Source organism: Rhinolophus sinicus, linkage group LG06, assembly GCF_036562045.2.
Source record: "Rhinolophus sinicus isolate RSC01 linkage group LG06, ASM3656204v1, whole genome shotgun sequence".
Lineage (NCBI taxonomy): Eukaryota > Metazoa > Chordata > Mammalia > Chiroptera > Rhinolophidae > Rhinolophus > Rhinolophus sinicus.
Genome location: NC_133756.1, coordinates 139,622,769 through 139,644,605, shown reverse-complemented (window position 1 = coordinate 139,644,605; position 21,837 = coordinate 139,622,769). Strand labels below are relative to the sequence as shown.

Sequence of the window (21,837 nt, the reverse complement as noted above, 5' to 3'; positions counted from 1 at the left end):
TTGACTAACCTTTATGCTATGTCACTGAATACAAACTTGAGAAAAGCAGAAATCTCCTGTCTGTGTATATTTTGTTTATTTTATACCTTAACCTTGCAAAAGTGTTACCAAATGCCTTCCCGGGCTGAACTATGATGAGCACGGGGGATGCAGTGATGAGGGAGACAGGCAAAGCAGGGCCCTCACAGGGCTCACGGTCTAGCACAGCACTGGCCCGTAAAAAACACGACGTGATCCACATGTTATTTACACTTATCTATAGCCACATTAAAAAGAGTAAAAAGAAACAGATATCGTTAATTTTAATACTGTATTTAACCCAATAATATCTAAAATATTACCATTTCCTTCTATAATAAATATGCAAATTTTTGGAGATCTAGTCAATTCTTTTTTTCAAGCTAAATCGCAAAATCTGGTGTGTATTGTACATATATGGGACCTCTCGATTTTGGAGTAGCCATACTCTAACAGCGCCACAGACACACGTGATTAGAAGCAACTGTATTGGACAGGACAGGTCTAGGGGGACAGTTAAATAGTAAGCAAGCAATCAGGACAGCATGAATACTATGACAGGGAAAGGCAGGGCTATGGGAGCACATAGGAGGGTATCCCAAGTTACTTGTGCAAAAAGCTTCCTGGAGGAAGTGACACTTCAACCGAGCTCAAAAGGATGAGCTAGGGGTAGGCCAAGGAAGGGAGAAGGGTAGGCACTTTATGTTAACATCCAAAGTCTGCAAGTGAGAATCACTATGTATGATGTGCTGGAAAGACCACAAGAACTTGATTTAGTGTGTCTGGAACAGAGATTATTATGGGGAGTGAGAGGGATGAAAACGAAAAGGCAGGTAGAAGTCAGTTTCTGAAGAGGTCTTTGAACCAGGTCAAAGAATTTGGACTTTATTCTAAGGAATCCACCCTTTCTACAACCTTTAGGCCTGTATTTCCAGAACTAGCAAAATTTCAGGCTGAAATGTGTTCCTCTTCACTGAAACACAATGGGGAGTAAGAGAGACGGAGATGAAACGTTAAAGCCAGATAACCATTTATTAGAGGTGATGAAGAGTCTAGTTCTGGATTAAATGAGTCTCTCAGGCCATTTTCAATTCTTAGATTTCATGAATCTAACTCTTTAGCTGTTAACAGTATTAGAATAGTTGTTAACATTTACCAACTGTATTAAAAATAGACATTATGCTAAAGAAAATGTGATGTTATTTATAAATTATTTTTGGAGGGAACACTGTATATGTGTTAGATATTTATATTAAAGTTCCTGGCTAGTAGTTCCAAATAGTGCATATGAACACTGAAGTCATTTTGGTTGTTTTTGGAATTTCCATATAAATTATTGATTTGGTAATTTACAAAGTAATTCTTAGTGATTTTAAGTGTTCTGGGGCCTCAAACCTGTCCTCTGGAGCTCCCAAAGAACTACTGGAACTGTAGTTATTGGTACTGGCAAAAGGCAACAGGCTCTAGGTTTTACAAATTACAGCCTAATTGCTTGAATTATCATATAATTCCATTGAGTTTATTGTGATTACAAGTGTGGCATTCTTCCTTGTCTTAATGGATTATTAGCTTTTCGATAGCAAAGGGAGTGACTTCTATTTCTATCAATATACGGGTTTCGCTGTGTCAGGAACTGTGGCATATTTCCCAGAGTGCTTGATCATCTTGAACATATTTAGTCTGAGAAAAGTCATTCAAATGTAGGCAACGCACGTTACAGCCTGCCAAAATACATGTGTGTTAAATACATTGCCATTGTGTTGAATAGTGGCCCCCCAAAGTTCATGTCTATGAGGGACCTATGAATGTTGACTTTACTTAAAACTAGGGTCTTTGCAGATATAATCAAGCTAAAAGTTGAGAACATACTGGAGTAGGGTGGCCCCTAAGTCCAATATGACTGGTGTCCTTATAACAAGAGGACATTTGAACTCAAAGACAGATGCACACGGAGAGAACCATGTGATGATGGAGGCAGAGCCTTTCGTGATGCAGCTACAAGCCAAGAAACGCCGAGGATCGCAGACAACCACCAGACACCAGGAATAGTCAAGGAAGCATTCTTCCTGAGAACACTGTGGAAAACCTTGATTTTGGACTTTTAGCCTCCAGAACTCTGAAAGAATAAATTTCTCCTGTTTTAAACCACCAAGTGTGCGGTACTTTGTGATGGCAGCGTGAGGAAACGAATACAGGAAACTTCCTGGGCCCCCGTTGCTCCCCATATTTCCTTTATGAAGAAGTGCTCTCAAGAGATTTCTATTTAATGGACTTGATAGATTCAGCCCTTTCTCTGTTAAACAAATTACCTCAGGATTCTGTTTTATTCTCTAGCATCCTATGCAGCCCTGCTCCCACCAAAAGAGCTACACGCTACTATCGCCATTACATGATTTAATCAAATAATACGAAACTGATAAAATATGAATGCCAAAGGAAAGACAGTGGCTGTTTCCATAAAAACTAGGTTAGAAACTTTAGGAACTCCTGATAAGGGAAACGCAATCAAATTAGATGTAAAAAAAAATGCAGTCAAATTAGATGTGGGTGAGGTAATTATAAAAGACTGAAAAATAATAAAAATCTAGAAAATGTGCTCATCCAGATTGTTTTGTATGTACCTTTAAATTCCTACTTCATTTGAATAAAAATAAAATCAGAGTTTATATAAGATATACCATGGGTGTGGTTTATGTAAGAATGGACTTTGTGGAACTGCAATTAGGACGCAAGCGTGTCCACATACATGTGTACATATATAGCTTCTATAATTCTACATTTGTATCAACTTTTCTATGAGCCACACAATCGTTACTTCAGAGTAAACTAAATAAGGTTTCCACTGTAAGTACAGGTTTCTTCCACTATGTTTTTATCCAGTCACTTACTAGTCCGTAAGCTTCGTGAACACAGAGGCTCCATCTGATTCACTCCCCGTTCTATCTTTACTATTCAGTATAATGCCTGGTATATAGCAGCCTCTCCCCAATTATTATTATATTTTTAAATAAATGAAAACAAAATGGAAGTTCATTGTTTCTATTTTTTTCCTTTTTCCAAAAGAATTATATCATCAACAATCAAGTTTTATTATTATGAACTGATCTGAGCCATAAAAATGGATTCATTATAGAGAACTCAATCTTTCAGTGGCATTTACTAACATGGGGTTTTACCTACACATACATGATTATTCTCACTCGTACTATATCTTTTGTCATAGCCCTAATATGTTTTTCACTTCAAATCTTTCTGAAGATACTTAAATTGTTCCTATTTTACATCTTCATATAATTTCTACCTAATGCCACAATGTTATTTCCTCAAGTTTGCAGATTAGAATCTTGAGACAGAAAAGTTAACTTAATTTCTTAAAGGTAGATTGTCAAATTCATGAGCTTCCAAATTCTAGATTCCTACTGACTTTGCCATTAATTAGGTTGTATCCTTGGAGAAACTGTTGATACTTCCTGTGCCTCAGTTTCATCAGTCATCAGATAAAAATTTTCTGACTGGACGATCTCTAGGATGCCCTCTAGCCCCCAGTCCTCATTTTCAGCAGCAGAAAATTCTGGATTTTCTTTTGAATAAATAATGTGACTTCTCACTGCTCTCCCTTCCAATACGGGAGACAACGAACAACACACAGAGCTAGTTAAAGAATGACAGAAAGGATGAAGTGAAGATGTATTCGTGTGTACGGAGTGGGAAAAAAGAAAGGGACACAAGACAGAGGGTGAATTTAATGTTATCCTTCTAGTATAAACTCTTTTGGGGGGAAAAAACTACCATGGAGTATTTTATGCTCATATAACCCATAAGAATTTTGTGGTTACTTGCCTAAAACAAGTTTCTCAATGGCAAGTTGTAAGGGCCTTGAGGTATGCAGCTTAAAAAATTAAACACTTCATCAACTCTTTATATTTTATTATCATAACTAAATAGAATATAGTCTTATTAAATTACGTCATAAAACACTTGCTATATGATCTCTAAATCTTGATCTGAATGAATTTATAATTAAGTTTTATTCCTTAAACTAATATTAAGACAGAGGCAACCAATATTAAGTTCTTTCTAAAAGCTACACCAATATTCTTTTTTTTCTACTTCTTTAGCTACTTAACTAGGAACTTAATGGAACCACTGAAAAGAAATCTTAATACATTTGGTAAATAAAAAAGATGTAGGGTTTGAGATGGTCCAACAAGACAAAGGATTTACCACTGGAATTCTGTTGAATTATTGCAGGAGTTGTATTTTTGCCTTGGAAAACTTTCATCATGGAACATAGCTGTGAAACAACTTTGGCTTCAAACAGAAAGGCTATAATAAAGCGCCTCCTAGCTAGACTTAGGTTCAAGAGGTTTATGGCGGCAAACAGCAGAAAAGATGAAATGTTTCAATAAGGCCCTCAGGCTGATTTCGTTAGCATTCAGAGTGGAGTAACCTATACATCACATACCCTTTGTTAGCTGGTTGTTTAGAATAGATGTATGAGTCATTGATTTTATTTTAGCAATTGGGCAATGCAATTCTCTTTTTGCCCAAAATATTAAAATGCAGAAATATGAAACTAAGAGGTAATGTCAGATCTTATACAGGATGCTTATCAACCACTGTGATTAATCAAAAAATTCTTCTCTTCTTGTCATTCCACATTTCACCTTGGTAGGCACAAATGATAAATTACTTCAGGTAAAAAAAAAAAAACAAACAAAAAAAAGCTATTATTAAATTAATCAGCTAAGTACAGTATATTATTTTAAATTGTGTGTGGGGGCAGAGGTGTTGGGGGAGCCTGCAAAACCAAAAGAAACTGGCATAACAGAAGTGTATAGGCAAGTCTCCATCCTGTCTGATTTTAAGTGCAAATGAATCCCTCTGGGAGTTTGGGGGATTAATATATGTGTATATATGTATATATATAATTTTTGTTTCTCTCTCAGACACTGTTCAGAATTAATGAAGGTACCTGCAACGATGCTAGCAAGCTGCTGGGTTCTGGTGATGGGGTAGACGCTGCGTGCCTGAACGACTGCTGAAGCTATTTTCTTTGCATGCTTCTCCTCCCCGTATGTCCTCAGGATGGATGCAAGTGACTGTTGATCTAAAGCGTTCACAACATCAGCTGCAGTGGGCATGTCTGGGTACCTACGCACAAGAAGAACCAATTAGCTCATTGGCGTCAGTTTTCATTAACAAGAGGTAAAACTTCAGAGTCCTGAGACATAAAGTCAGGCAAACACACATAGTCTAAGAGAGCTTCTGAGGTTTTGAAAGTCGGAGAGTGAAATCTTACACGAATGAAATAGGTTTTCCATTTCAAATACCCATCATCATGGCAAGTGGGGACTATGTATGGCATTCCTCAAGGTTAAGGGCAGCAGGAAGTTAAAATATTTTACTAACTTTTAATTCACAAAGAAGTTATTTCTACTGCAGAGTTCCCCTAAACTAAAATAATGGAAATATCTGGATTTAGTTTGTTCAAAACTTAAATTACTGCTTGATTTTCTTTTTAATTTTTTATTTATTTTTTTAAGTATAGAAGAGACAAGGCTTACTGACTGATATTTAAATGAGCCTAGATCTCAGGAACTTAAATAAATCCGAGACTGTCAAGTAACCAACTACTTACATGGGAGCACAAATTGAACTTAGAAAGTCTTTACAGTAGCCACCCCTTATCCCAGGGAACACATTCCAAAATCCCTAGTGGATGCCGGAAACCACAGATAGTACTGAACCCTATATATACTATGTTTTGTTCTAAACATACATACATACATACATACACACATACACTTTATGGCTTCTCTTTGGCATATCCGAATTACTACCATTACTACTCTTGCACTTTGGGGCCATTATTACCTAAAATACGGGTTACTTGAATACAAGCACTGTGATACAATGACAGTTGATCTGATAATCCAAATGGCTACTAAAGTGACTAAAGGGTGGGTTGCATATATAGTGTGGACACACTGGACAAAGGGATAATTCACATCCCAGGTAAGAGTGAGGTACATCATGAGATTTCATCATGCTACTCAGAATGGTACATAATTTAAAGCTTATAAATTGTTTATTTCTGGAAATTTCCATTTAATATTTTCAGGCCACAGTTGACCCACAGGTAACTGAAACCGCAGAAAGGGAAATGGGGGATAAAGGGGTGACTACTGTACAAGAAAATACTTCTGGTCAGTTTCCCTCACAAAAATTTGAACAATCTTAATAATAATGTATATTATTTCAAATGTTTAACAATATCGGCTTCTACCTCCATGACACAAGACACCAGGGGGTAAAATTTGGAAATCAACAAACAGTACTAAACAAGCTTAGATGATAATTTCAGGATGAGAAGATAAAGAAATACCAAATTCTGGCCAAATAAAATAAATCATAATAACAGGAAATAGCATTCACTGTCAGACCATTCCAGTTTACCTGACTTTAGAGAAATGAGTGACGGAATTCTAAGTGATGAGCTAGCCAAGACTTTACTGATTAGAAAGATAGTTTTGCTAGTAGTACAGTTACTACATTGGATTGATTGTTGGTACCATACTATGAGGGTTTTAAGTAACAAGGATGTGGTAGCTTTAAGACCTGAGAATAAAATCAGAGTGGGGTTGCCAAGAAACACCCAAATCCGTCCTTAAATATACTACACTGCACCTTGTGAACATGCCTTGTGCCTCCAAGATAAATTTTTATTGTTCCCTATTTTGCCATGACCTTGGTCTCTCTCTCTCTCTCTCTCTCTCTCTCTCTCTCTCTCTCTCCCTCCCTCCCTCCCTCCCTCTGTCAAACCTTGCTTTCCAGATCCTGTGACTTTTTTTTTTCTGGCTGCCATGGCACCCCCAGAACAATGAACACTCTATAAGGTAGCCCTGTTTCCAATCTCAGTATGTTTTGATCCTTTGATAATAGCTCTAAGGATAAAGATTTGGTCTTTACAGTCAAATTGACCTAGTTTAGAATCCTGGCCTTGCTACTCATATTGGGTAAGCCTTTTAACCTACTGCAGCCTCAATTTCTAACTTGTGAATGAAATTAAGAACGCTTCCCTCACAGATTTGTTGGGAGAATTAAAGGTGCATGCAATCGTAAGACACATAGTACAATGCCTGGCCCTTAGAGAAGCTTAATGTACGTCAATGTCCCTTCGATTTTGCCCATTCCTAGATTTTCCAATCATCATTCTTGGCCTAATTGACAAAATCCCTGATACATCTTACCTAGTTGTAAATTCAACTGTCCAAACCACTGAGCTTTAGGATGAATCTTGCTAATGATGGTAAATTCCAACTCCACAGGATATAGTTCAGCTCTACCAGGACAATTCTAAGGTTAATATGGATATACTTAGCAGATATTTATAATACCTTTCTACTCTCAAGTAAGAAAATTTAAAAAGCATTTTGCTCAAATATAGTTCAGTGGATATTAGGCACAATTTGATTTGACTCGTATGTTAGCATTGAACAGCAATGCAGAAGTTTCCATACTACTAAAGGCAAAAGGGGCGACACTCTGGAAAGCCAACAGGCCGCAAGGGGACTTCAGATTGGCTTTCACATGGTGAGGAAGTCAAGACCCAAAATCTGCCCCCCTCCAACTTAACAGGTTAAGAGATCGTATTTGTCCTCCAGAGATCACAACACTCAGAGGGAAAGAAAATGTTAACCTAAATGGCAATTTATTTATTACCTTTTAGTGAAGAATACAACTAACGGAAGGGCTATACCCACAACTCCTTGAAGCTGGGAATTTCCTTCTGCGACATGAGAACCTGATTATGCGCTTTGGGAGATTATAGAACTGGGAGAGCACAGAATAAGCTATGCTGTAACATTCTAGTGTTAATGGCAACAGGTTAAGAAAGGCTCTTGCATCCATACACAACACAGGGATACACATATCAGCCGCCAGGATCGGACCAGCCATATGTTTTGGCTTGGTGTCCCTCTCTCCATAACACCACTTGGATTAGCATTGCACATATTTGCTCTCTGACTCTCCTTTTCTTATGAATTCGTGTGAACCAACTCCCCTTTTCAGAATGCCACATACGTTCTTCAGATCGGTTAATAACTTTGACTAGATTACAGCCTATGCTGTCTATCTGGAAGCCGTCTTGCTTTTTAAAGATATATTTGCTCAACTCTAATCTTACCCATTATGCATTGATTTAGAGTTTAATTCTCTAGGGCAATCTTATTTTCAAGTTCTTAGAGGAGAACCTGGAACCCTGATTCTCAGATTAAGATTTGCTATAATCTTTACATTAATAATATGGGAATTTACTTCTATTAACTAGAAGCTGTTTTCATTGTATTTCAGAAGGCATTCTCCTTAGTAAGACATAGGAACAGCAGAAATTTGCTTGACATTTTATTACCTCTGAACAACAACCTCAATCTCCAAACATGAGTAGATATTTGACCTTTACTATTAGTCACTGTCTTTTAAAGGATTTTTATTATTTTCTTTTATGATCACATTCATCATTCTATGAATGCCAACTTGTGCAAAAGAAAGTCTAAATCTCCAAAAAAAAAGATTCCAACAAGTATGGGTCACAATCTCAGTTAACAGGTCATATCAAAACATGGGGAAAAGGCTATGTGGGAATAATAACCTTCGGATAAACCAATTTGTGAGAAAGAAGCTAAAGTCAACTCAATATTAATCTGTTGACTTAAACTGGACAATAAGTTTCTTATATGTATCTCCTTCTAATAGACTGGAAGAAATACTAGAAAACCTATTTGTTTCAGTAGAAATGTTTATGCAGGTATAGAACTGCAGATCAGTAACAGTAACCCAATAGTTTGCTCACTCAGATATAAGAAAGTCTAAAGTCCTTAGAAGGTAAGCTTCACAAAGGTATGGCCATCATACAGAATCTGGTGATAGGGGTGGTTGGGACATGACATGAGAGAGAAAGGCATGGTTAAGTTTTGTTATGTACAGGCTGGCCAGTCCCTGGGCTACTGTTGGGCATAGAGGAAAGTGCTAATCTAAGCTTTTAAAATTCATTTAGATTTGAAAGAAATTATCCTGTATCTTCCTAGAATGTGATCTTCTTTGTGTTGTTTAATATATATGTATTGAATAATGGAGAACAAATGCTAGTATATCCAGGGTGATGAGGAAAGAAAAGGAAGAAACTGTCCTATGCAGAGTACTGGGTTTGACATAGTTACCATAAACTCGTTTTTTTGTGAAGAAGTTGGAACCAAAGGCACTGTATAAGACACAGGAAAAAAACACACAAGTGTTGACCTCTAGGATCTTGACTTATGTGCAGTATTCAAAAAAATATGCATTAAATATAGTTCCTTTTACTTCTTACAAGAGACATAGTTAGGCCAGCATAAAAATGGAACTGCTGTTTCAATATCATGTTTATCAATATTGTTAGTAGTCTAAAAGCTCACGCTGTACTCATAAAAAAGATAATCAGTATGAAAGTCGTCCCCTCTACTATTTTGGGTAAAGACAGCAATGATTTTTCTTTCAGAATCCCAAATCTAGAGAAACACTAAAGCTATAATGAGCAGCAAACAAAGCTGATTTATTATATATTGATAGTGTTAGGTGTGGGCGTGTAATGGGAATTCTGCAGTCTTAAAAGGGAATTAAATTCAGAGTGCTTTCGAGAAATTGATTTCTTGTTGTGAGGAGAAATGCTTTATCGATACTCACCTGCCACCATCCATTCTCATGTCCAAGGGACCATCCTTCCGAAGGGAAAAACCTCTTTCAGCAGCATCAAGTTGCATGGAGGAACATCCAAGATCCAAAAGAACTCCATCCAAAGTTCCTGGCTGTACTCCAGCTCTCATTAATAACGCTTCTGCCTGGCTGAACTGACCTAGAAGAGCCCGGATCTGTTTACTGTGAAGAAATCCAGGAGATGGAGAAAACACTGCTGTTATATTAAGATCTTTCTTAATAATGTAAGGGCACACATGCTAGATTAAACTGTTTAACTAATACATGTTTATTAAGTGCCAACCACATGCGTAGCAGTATATAAAGACATATGGATATGGAGACTCTGTCTTTGGTTTCAATACCAGGGGTGATTTAATGTGATTTCATTCTTGCTAATAAACACAATTCATTGTATACCTTCCTGAAGGTATGCACTAAGTTAATGAATTTGAAAAATTCCTTTGTCAGACCAGGTCTTTCATTTTTTTCTTTTAAAAAGTTGTTAAATCTCTGGGTCAGGAAAAGAAGCATATGAAAACCAATCAAAAGAATAAATTTAGAGGTAACAAATGCTGGTGAAATGAGGAGAAGAGGGAACCCTTGTGCACTGTTGGTGGGAGTGTAAATTGGCACAGCCACTATGGAAAACAGTATGGGGGTGCTTCAAAAATTAAAAATAGAACTACCATATGATCCAGCCATTTCACTTCTGAGACTATATCTAAAGAAAATGAAAACACCCTTGTGAACAGATATCTGCACCCTCATGTTCATAACAGCATTGTTTACAATAGCCATGACATACAAACAACGTATGTGTCCATCAGGGAATGAATGGAAGTTGTGGTCTGTGTGCACGTGTGTGTGTAAAACGAAATATTATTCTGCCATAAAAAAGAATAAAGTTTTGCCATTTGTGACAACATGAATGGACCTTGACGGCATCATGCTTAGTGAAATAATTCAGAAAAAGAAAGACAAATAGCCTATGTGGAATCTGATTAAAAAAAAAAAAAGCGAGTGAGAGAGAGATAATCAAAAAGAGAGAGTGAAAGCAAAACCCAAATTCTCTCTAGTAAAAGAGATAATCAGATTTGTGGTTACCAGAGATGAGATATGGGGAAAAGAGAATTGGATGAAGGTAATCAAAAGGTACAAACTTCCAGATAAATAAATACTGGGGGTATAATGTACATGATTACTAGTTAACACCGATGTCTGGTATATATAAAAGTTGTTAAGAAAGTAACTCCTAAGAGTCCTTACCACAATAAAAAAGACATTTTTTTCCCTTTTTTTTTTTTTGTATCTATATGAGATGATGAATGTTAACTAAACTTATTATGGAAATCATTTCACATTCTATGTAAGTCAAATCATTACGCTATACACTTTAAACTTAAACAGTGCTATATGTCAATTATTATCTCAGTAAGACTTGAAAAAATAAGAATAATTTAATCAGTAAGTCAATTTAAATACCATAAATAATAAAATAGAAATCACACACAAAAAAAAACCACGATATATCAAACATCTTTAAGCCAAGCATTTTACCTTTCCCTATATTTTTCTCACAATTTAGGATAGGAGTGCTGTGAAGCTGCGCACCTGAAGAATGAAACTATGCCTAAAATAAATCCTTCCTTGCAGGAGCAATGTTTTAGCTCTCAGCAGGGATTCTGAAGTGAATGGAGCATTCAAACTCGACAGACAGGCAAGAAGTTGGGATCACCTTGCAGCTATACTAATTTTCCTTCCTACACAAAGTGAGATGCTGCCTCCAGGGTTCTTCAGAAGCCTTAGGGCAACTGGCATACATTTTGGAAGGGGAATGAGAAGAGAAAAACTGGGCAACCTTCCCAAGACCTCATTCCCTCCTTCTACAGGTGGGTGAGTGTGGATTTCAGCAGTGTTGAGGAATTTATGTTTATGATATTTACTTGTAGATTATGCTGTTTAAGAAGAACTTCACAGCTCATTGGCAATGTTTTCTCAAACTCTGATGAAGATAGTGATTTTCAGATTTACTCACCAAATAAATATTCACTGAATATTTGCGATGTGTCATTATACTATTCGGATGTATAAAATGATTAATAAAGCATGGCTTTCTGAGCTTTGAGCTGAGAGGCAGAGATGTATAAATAAATAGTTTGCATGACAATCCGATGGGTGCTAATAGTGGCGAGACAAACAAATTGCTATATCTATACAGGCATACTTCATTTCATTGCGCGTTGCAGATATTGTGTGTTATTTATTTATTTATGTATTTATTTATTATTTATTTATGTATGTTTAAGGTCAATACCTGTATTATTTTTTATTAGTTTCAGCTGTACAAAACAATGTAATAGTTAGACATTTACACTCCTCACAAAGTGATAACCCTCTCCCCCAATCTACCACCCCTCTGATATATATTGCATATAGCTCTTACAATTCCATTGACTCTATTCCCTGTGCTGCATTCTACATCCTGTGACATATATTATTCCATATTATTCAGCTTCAGTTTCAGGTGTACAGTGCAGTGGTCAAACATCTACACAGTTCATGAAATGGTCTCCCTAATAAGACAAGTGCCCATCCAACCCCCTACAAAATCTTTACATTATTGATTATATTCCCCAAACTGTATTTCATATCTTCGTGGCTACACTGTGATAACTAATTTGTACTTTTTAATCCCTTTACCTTCTTCCCATCCACCCCACCCCTCCACCTAGCAACACTCAGTTTTTTTCCCCCTGTATCTCTGAGTCTATTTCTGTTTTGTTTGTTCATTGAGTCTGTTCTTAGATTCCACATATAAATGAGATCATATTGTATTTGCCTTTCTCTGTCTGAGTTATTGCACTTAGCATAATATCCTCTAGGTCCATCCATGTTGTTGCAAATGGTAATATTTCATTCTTCTTTACTGCATTGTGTTAATATACCACAGTTTCTTTATCTAATCATCTATTGATGGGCATTTCGGTTGTTTCCGTATCTTGACTGTTGTGAATAGCGCTGCGATAAACACAGGGGTGCATATATTTTTTCAAATTCATGTTTTGGATTTCTTTGGATAGATACCCAGGAATGGAATTGCTTGATCATAAGGTAGTTCCATTTTTTTATTTTTTGAGGTACCGCCATGCTTTTTTCCATAGTGGTTGCACCAATCTGCAATCCCATCAACAGTGCATTAAGGTTCCCCTTCCTCCACATCCTTGCCAGCATTTGTTTGTTGATTTATTGATGATGACAGCCATTCTGACCAGGGTGAGGTAGTATCTCATTGCGGTTTTTATTTGCATTTCTCTAATGATTAGTGATGTTGACCATTCTTTTCATGTCTGTTGGACATTTGTATGTCCTCTTTAAAGAAATGTCTCTTCAAGCCCTCTGCCCATTTTTTAATTAGATTGTGTTTTTGGTGTTGTTTGAGTTTTTTAATAAATTTTGGCTATCAACCCCTTATCAGATGTATCTTTGGCAAATATCTTCTCCCATTCAGTAGAATGTCTTTTTCTTTTATTAATGGTTTCCTTTGCTGTGAAAAATCTTTCTAGTTTTATTTTTACTTTTTACTTTTGCTTCTCTTGCCTGAGGGGACATATCAGTAAAAATATTACTAAGAGTAATGTCTGCAAATTTACTTCCTATATTTTCTTCTATGAGTTTTATGGTTTTGGGTCGTACATTTAAGTCTTTGGTCCATTTTGAATTTATTCTTGCATATGCGTAAGAAGGTGGTCCAGCTTCATTTTTTTTTTTTTTGCATGTGTCTGTCCAATTTTCCAAGCACCGTTTATTAAATAGATTATCTTTACACTAACATAAATTCTTGCTTCCATTATCAGACATTAAATGACCATATAGGCATGAATTTATTTTTGGGCTCTCTATTCTGTTCCACTAATCTATGTTGTTATTTTTACAGCAATACCATGCTGTTTTGATTACTATAGGCTTGTAGTATGATTTGATGTCAAGCAGCATGATACTTTGTTCTTATTTCTCAAGATTGCTGTGGTTATTCAGGGTCTTTTATGGTTCTACGTAAATTTTAGGATATTTTCTAGTTCTGTGAAAAATGTCATTGGTAACTTGATAGGAATTGCATTGACTCTGTATATTGTCTTAGGTAGTATGAACATTTTAACTATATTAATTTTTCCTATCCATGAGCATGGTATGTGCTTCCATTTATTTGCATTTTCTTTAATTTCTCTCTTCAATGGCTTATAATTTTCTGAATAAAGGTCTTTTGCTCCCTTGGTTAAATTTATTTCTAAGAATTTTATTGTTTTTGAAGCAATTGTAAATGGGATTATTTTCTTAATTTCTCCTTCTGATAGTTTGTTATTGTCGTATGTATGTTATTTTTCAAATTGAAGGTTTGTGGCAAACCTGCTTCAAAAAAGTCTATTAATACCATTTTTCCAACAGCATTTGCTCACTTCATGTCTCTGTGCCACATTTTGGTAATTCTCACAATATTTGAAGCTCTTTCATTATTATTACATTTGTTATGTTAATCTGTGATCACTGACTTTTGATGTTACTATTGTGTTTGGGGGCAACATAAACTGTGCCGACATAAAATGACAAAATTAATAAATAAATGTTGTGTGCATTCTGACTACTCCATTGACTGGCCATTCCCCCATCCCTCTGCCACCCCCTAGGCCTGTCTATTCCCTGAGACACAACAATATTGAAATTAGGCCAACTAATAACCCTAAAATGACCTCTAAGTGTTCAAGTGAAAGGAAGAGTTATACATCTCTCATTTTAAATCAAAAGGTAAAAATGATTAAGCTTAGTAAGGAAGGCATGCAAAAGCCAAGATAGCACAAAAGCAAGGCCTCTTGCACAAAACAGCCAAGCTGTGAATGAAAAGGAAAAGTTCTTGAAAAAAACGAAAAGTCCTACTCCAATGAACACACCAGTGAGAAGGAGGTGAAAGAGCCTTACTGCTGATATGGAGAAAGTTTTACTGGTCTGGATAAAAATTAAACTAGCCACAAAATTCCCTTAAGCCAAAACCTAATCCAGAGCAAGGCCTAAAATTCTTCAATTCAGTGAAAGCTGAGAGAGGTGAGGAAGCTGCAGAAGAAAAGTTTGAAGTTAGCAGAGACTGGTTAATGATGTTTAAGGAAGGAACCTGTCTCCATAACATAAAAGTGCAAGGTGAAGTAGCAAACGCTGATGTAGAAGCTACAGCAAGTTCTCCACAAGATCTAGCTACTGTGTTTCACTGAAAATAAGACCTAGCCAGGCAATCAGCTCTAATGCGCCTTTTGGAGCAAAAATTAATATAAGACTCTGTCTTATTTTACTATAAGACCAGGTGTAATGTAATGTAATGTAATGTAATGTAATGTAATGTAATGTAATGTAATATAATATAATACTGGATCTTATAGTAATTTTTATTCCAAAAGACACATTAGAGCTGATTGTCTGGCTAGGTCTTATTTTCAGGGAAACGGAAAGATAATTAACAAAGGTGGCTACACTAAACAATAGATTTTCAATGTAGAAGAAACAGTCTTATATTGAAAGAAGATGCCATCAAAGACTTTCATAGTTAGAGAGAAGTCAATGCCTGGCTTCAAAGCTTCAAAGGACAGGCTGACTATCTTGTTAGGAACTAATGCAGCTGGTGATGTGAGGTTGAATCCAGTGATAATTTACCATTCCAAAAATTCTAGGGCCCTTAAGAATTATGATAAATCTATTCTGCCTGTGCTCTATAAATGTAACAACAAAGCCTAGATAACAGCACATCTGTTTTCAACATGTTTTTACTGAACATTTTAAGCCCATTGTTGAGACCTTCTGCTCAGAAAAAAGGATCCCTTTCAAAATAATATTATTGCTCATTGACAATTCACCTAGTTACCCAAGTGATCTAATAGTACTACAAGGAAAGTAATGTTGTTTTCATGCATGCTAACACTACATACATTCTGCGGCCCACAGAACAAGGAGTAATTCCAACTTTTAAGTCTCATTAAGTACATTTTGCAAAGCTGTAACTCCCATAGACAGTGATTTCTCTGATGACTTTGGGTAAAATAATTGAAAACAGTTTGGAAAATCTTTCACCATTCCAGATGCCATTAACAACATTTGTGATTCATGGAAAGAGGTCAAAATATCAACATTAACAGGAATTTGGAAAAAGTTGATTCCAACTCTCATGGATGACGTTGAGGTGGAGAAAGACTTCTGTGGAGGAAGTAACTGCAGGTGTCAGGGAAATAGCAGCAAATAAGCTAGAATTAGAAATGCAGCATGATGATGTGACTGAATTGCTGCAATCGCATTATAAAACTTGAATGGATGAGGAGGTGCTCCTTACAGATGAGCAAAGAAAGTGGTTTCTTGACATGGAATCTACTCCTGGGGAAGGTGTGAAGACTGTTGCAATGACAACAAAGGATTTAGAGTATTACATAAACTTAGTTGATAAAGCAGTGGCAAGATTTGAGAGAACTGACTCCAAGTTTGAAAGAAGATCTACTGTGGGTAAAACGCTACCAAACAATATTATGTGCTATAAAGAAATTGTTTGTGAAAATAAGAGGTCATCAATGCAGCAAACTTCATTGTTGTCTTATTTAAGAAATTGCCACAGCCAACCCAACCTTCAGCAACTACCACCCTGATCAGGCAGCAGCTGTCAACATCAAGGCAAGACCTTCCATTCTCCAAAAGATTACAACTTACTGAAGGCTCAGATGATGGCTAGCATTGTTTTAGCAAAAAAGTATTTTTAATTATAGTATGTACGTTGTCTTTTAGACATGGTATTTCACACTTAATAGACTATAGCATAGGGTAAACTTAACTTTTATATGCACTGGGAAACCAAAAAAATTCATGTGACTCACTTTATTGAGATACTTGCTTCAGTGCAGTACACCTGCATTATTTCTGAGGTATGCCTGCATTTGGAAAATAGAAAGTGAATGCTAATAGAGCACTGGAAACAAATAATAGAATCTTGGGATTGAAGGGCAACTCACAAATCATTTATTCCAATGTTGAACTGCTGGTTGAATCTTTTTCCTCTCCAATATTACTGCTGGGGTGCGGGGAGGAAAGTCATAGTTTTAATCACCTCCCATTAACCTCATTGGTGAGGGAGTGATTCCTATTCTAGGATTACAGCAATGGCCAAACACATGTCATTTGACACTGGACAGATGAGATTGACAGTTTATTAATCCCATATATTCACAGCCCAGGGGAGGAAGATACCACATGCTATGCAGGGCTAAACTGGGACTCCACTCAGGAGCAGAGTGGGCACCCAGAGGCTATAAGAAGTAGGTTGTTTAGTATCAAGAGGGTGAGGTGCCACTTGGTTCCCAGGAGAGGATGTGGTTGGCTTGTTTGAATGATTCCATGGCTGGCAGGGTCCTGAAACGTGCTACTCAGGGATAAGCAGGTATTGTGACTGATCCCTTTGATAAGGAGGGTCATTTGGCTAAGGAACCTTATAGTGGGAGCACAGTGGGGAGGAGAATTTGTGGTTAAGCAATGCAAGGCTCTCCCAGTTTTCCATGGATGTTAAGAACACATATTATTGGGCTTTAATTTAGGCCTTATACCACAATAATCTAGCTCACGTTTGAATGCCAAGTAGTAATAAGAACTCAATGCTTTTTTTTCCAGCCATTTCTTTTCTAGTTAAGTTGACAGCTGTTTCCTCACCATTTCTATAACTTTCGTCCCTGATATCAGTCCATGTAAAACAACTGAAAACCTGTAAGTCATGCCAGCCTTTCATATATCTACTAAGCTTTTGTAAGGGATATTTATTGGCCCTCTTAGTTGCCAATCTTTCTGTTCCAACAGGACCTCAAAGCTTCAACTATGTATTCTGGGAAAAACTAACCAGATCTGTGATGGTTTGTGTCTGTTTGGATAGGCTATAGTACCCAAGTATTAATCAAACACTAATCTAGGTGTTACTATGAAGTATTTTGGAGATGTTAGGCTAACATTACAATCATGTCTGTTTCCAGCCCACTGGCCTGCCCGACCAATTTCACAAATGCCAGTCCCCACAGTTGTGTGAGCTGATTCCTTGAACTAATGTGTGTGTGTGTGTGTGTGTGTGTTTACTTACACATATATACATATATACGTATGGACGAGTATATCTCTTAATGGTTCTGTTTCTCTTGATAATCCTGATGGATATGATATCTCAGCTCAAGAGAGATATCATAAGCTAAGCTAATTTGCACACACTCTCCCATGGCCCCTATAGTTTGTTTAGTGATTGGCATGTGTCCCAATTCGGGCTGATGAGATATAAGAGATATTTTCCAGGAATTGGGGGAAAAATTCTTCCTTCCAATGAGTTACAGGAGGAAAAAGGGTTTTCAGAATCGCTAGTTATATGGAAGAAGCGCAAAGCCCTGGTAATTGCCAGCAGACATGCTGATCAAAGAAGCCAGTTTTAGCCAAACTGCAGAGGGCAAAGCAGAGAGAAAGATGAACAAAACCACTAGATTGAGCCTCACCTAAAATCCAACTTGTCTCTGAACTTTTGAGTTATCTGAGCCCTTAAATTACCTTTGTTATCAAAACCAATTTGAGTTGGTTTTTCTTTTACTTACAATGAAAAACATCATAACTATTAAAGCTATCATACTCAAGTTTCTTTTCTCTAAACAAAATAACTCATTTATTCTGCTATTCTCCATACAAAAACTCTTTCATCATGCTTGCTGCTCTTTTCTGAATGCTTTCCAGTTTGCTGATGTCCCCAGATCTGAACTACATAATGATCAGCACAGAATGGAGTAAATTCTTGCCTCTCTTACTGTAGTTACCATAAATACAGTTCAAGATCAACTTGTTTTAGGATTTATTTCACACTGTTGACTTATACTATCTAAGACCCTTGATTCTTTTCCATGTACACTCCTGCTAAGTGTACTTCCTCCATAGGAGGAGTATACGTGCAGTTTTGTTTCGTTAATTATTTTATATCTAATTACGTACAATTTCTGCCCTACATATTTTTTTTTGGATCCAGGTATTATCTTTAACCATAGAAATATTTTTTTATTAATTTCAGGTGTACAAAACAATGTAACAGTTAGACATTTACACCCTTCACAAAGTGATAACCCCCTCCCCCAATTTACTACCCCTCTAACATCGTATATAGCTGTTACAATTCCATTGACTCTATTCCCTATGCTGTACTCCATCAAGTATAACCATAGAAATCCTTACACTGACGCAAAAGCCCTAAACAAATCACTATTGCCCAGTCGCCATTCCTTAGCCATTACAGCTCTTATCCTGCTTGATGCTATTATACTCGTTAAATAAAAATAGTATCTTAAAGGAGATGTTTCCATTCTTGGGTGACCTCCAATATAACTGTTTAATATACAATACTCATACAGTGTTATGCCTCACTATGAATAAATAACAAAAATGTAATCCTTATGGTACAAAACTCAGCATGATAATATACAAGCATAACAATATCATTTGGGGGAAAAAGTAACCATGAGGCAACACCACAAAGCAAAGCATGTGTCTAAGGCAGAATTTTCTGAGGCTACGTCAGTTGTATGTTTCCAGAATTACTGGATTGTTCTCAGAGTGAAGAAACCATGCACAAAGTTTACTGACCGATCTGTTTAAAACTTAGCCTTAACTTCAGACCCTGGGCATTATTTCATATATGCAATTCTGTTGAGGCTAATTTTCCTGGACAGGCAGATTCCATGCCCACTTTTCTCTTTCTGCCTCTTTTCCTTCTTCCTCTGTCCCTTCCTTCCTCAGGTCCTCTCTCTTCCTTCCTTCCCTCCCTCACCTTACTCTCTCCCTTCCTGCCTTTCTTCTTTCTTTCAAATTTTAATTTTTCAATATTTTTGCATATGTGTTTTACAAGTGTTATAAACCAACAGAAAAGTGTGGCCAGGGCGGATCGCGATGGTCACAAACAGAGCCAAACCCAGACATTTGGCCATCACTGCAAGTGCACAATTTGTTCAAATCACCGCCATCATCATTTGTCAGCATCCTAGGCTCCCCAGGTTGTAAGAAGCATGTTGCCTGTGACTCAGAGCACGTGCTACATGAAAATGGTTCCACAACCCAACCCCAAGAAAATTCAAGGCACGTACCAGTAGATTGCCAACAATATCTTGATGGCTGGAAGCCATTTTTTTAGGTTCTTGGCTACGATAAGTATTGTTAACATGGACTCCCTGGCAAGTCATCTGTACTTGGAGTACAAGTTATGGGTCTGCTTTATTGTAAAGGATTAAGGTTCTCCAGTACATACTGAAGCTGGTAATATAAGGCTAGCTGTTATTCACTGTGCATCTGATTTAGGATTGAACATGGAATGCCATAATTCTTCTAACTGCATTCAGTCTAATGATAGGGGTTAAGGATAAATTACCCCACAAATTATAAAAGTGGATCCAACTCACAGGGTTGAACCTCCAGCAGTTAATGAGAAGACTTACCCATCTTAGTTTTAGAAATCCCAAATTTCCATGGTTTATAATATGCTTGATATAAAAAGGCACTTTCTGCTGCTCAGGAATAAATAACTTTCAGTTTCATGAACAGAAGACTTATTTGTATAGAATCTGATTTTAAAAAACTGGGCTGCTAAATAAAGCAATATTTAAAATGTGAAGTTTGAACACAAATTTTCAAGAAAAACTTTGAATTTGAAGTCTCCTTCTAAAAAAGGCTAGGGAAGAAATAAATCACTATTATTTTTATTCTCCTATCATTTAACATCCCTCCATCTTAACCAAAAATATTAAATAAGTGTTTTAAGTCATTATATATCTCTCATCTCAAGTGCAGTAATAACCTTACCATAACACACAACTGACATACACAACTGACCAAAACATACAAATGGTCCACACAAAATGACTAATAATGATGGTCTTGATTCTCTCTGAATCATCTAACTTTTGCTGTGACAAACCACCCCAAAACTTAGTAGCTTAAAGCAACACACTCATCTATCAGCTCATACTCTAATGGTTGGCAATTTGGGTTGGGCTCAGCTGGTGATTCTTTTGCTAGTGGGCTGACTGAGTCTTAGTTGGTCCCGTGCGGCCTCACTTACATGCCGGGAAGTTGGCTAGGCAAAGGTGACCGGACCCTGTGTCTCCAGCATTTAGTCGGCCAGCTCAGGTTCCTCCAGTAGCATAGTTCCAAAAGCAGCAAGGTAGGGCAACCCCAATACACAAGCACTTTTTAAGTTCTGAGTTATGCCCCATTTTCTAATATCCCATTAGCCAAAGCAAGTCCGTGTCTCAGTTCATATTCCAGGACTGTAAAAACAGATTTCACCTCTTGAAAGGAAGAGCAGGAAGGACACATCACAAAGGTATATAGATACAGAGAAGAGAGGAATTATAGTAGGCATTTTTGCAAATAATATACCACACTCTGTATTTAGGAGTAAAATGAATAGTAGCTCGGAGAAAACAATTTCCCCCCTCCCTCTAATCCTCTAGAATCTCTTCTGCTGATTGAGACCTTTATGTTACATGGTAGCTTCATCTTAAAGTCACCACAAGAAACATGCAGGAGTGGTGGTCGTTAATGCTAGAATTCAGAAGTAGACTACGGGGGTTGACTCTGGTGCCAGAAATACAAATCTGGGCAGAGGCCAGCAGGAGTCTGTGGCACAGGGGTCTGGCAAGGACTAATTCATGCTCATTTGGGGAGGGGGAGAGTAGCATCTGGCAGTAGGGAGTCTGTAAGAAAGCAATGTGTAGGAAACTGGTCACGTTAGCATCGAGGCCTCTGTAGGCCAGGCTTTTCCTAAAAAGAACAAATCATCTAATTGTGAATAAACTGAGCTCCTAGCCAGGAATATGGGAAGAGATTCAAAGATGAAAGAGTAAGTTAGAAATAAAATTTACCAGACCTGGCCCAGTCACTAAAACCAAGGCATCGAGTCAGGATCAGCATCCAAGGCAACTTGATGACAAGCCGCCTACGCTGCGGACTAGGCCACCTTCAATTCATCATGAGGAACCGTGTGTGTGAAGCAGGAGGGTA

General features: G+C 37.1%; 1 protein-coding gene across 7 annotated transcripts in view; it reads right to left on the bottom strand.

Annotated features, from left to right (window-relative positions):
• The window catches only part of METTL15 (methyltransferase 15, mitochondrial 12S rRNA N4-cytidine), a 180,859-nt gene that overhangs the window by 42,425 nt on the left and 116,597 nt on the right, over positions 1 to 21,837 (bottom strand). For 6 of the 7 annotated variants that reach the window (XM_019749183.2, XM_074336157.1, XM_074336158.1 and 3 more), the window contains exons 5-6: positions 9,745 to 9,936; positions 4,994 to 5,172 (exon numbers count right to left, since the gene is read on the bottom strand). In XM_019749183.2, the coding sequence (XP_019604742.2) occupies positions 4,994 to 5,172; positions 9,745 to 9,936 (371 nt within the window). Of the gene's footprint in view, positions 1 to 1,853; positions 2,135 to 4,993; positions 5,173 to 9,744; positions 9,937 to 21,837 lie in introns of those variants that run through there. The other variant, XM_074336156.1, reaches the window with a different exon arrangement.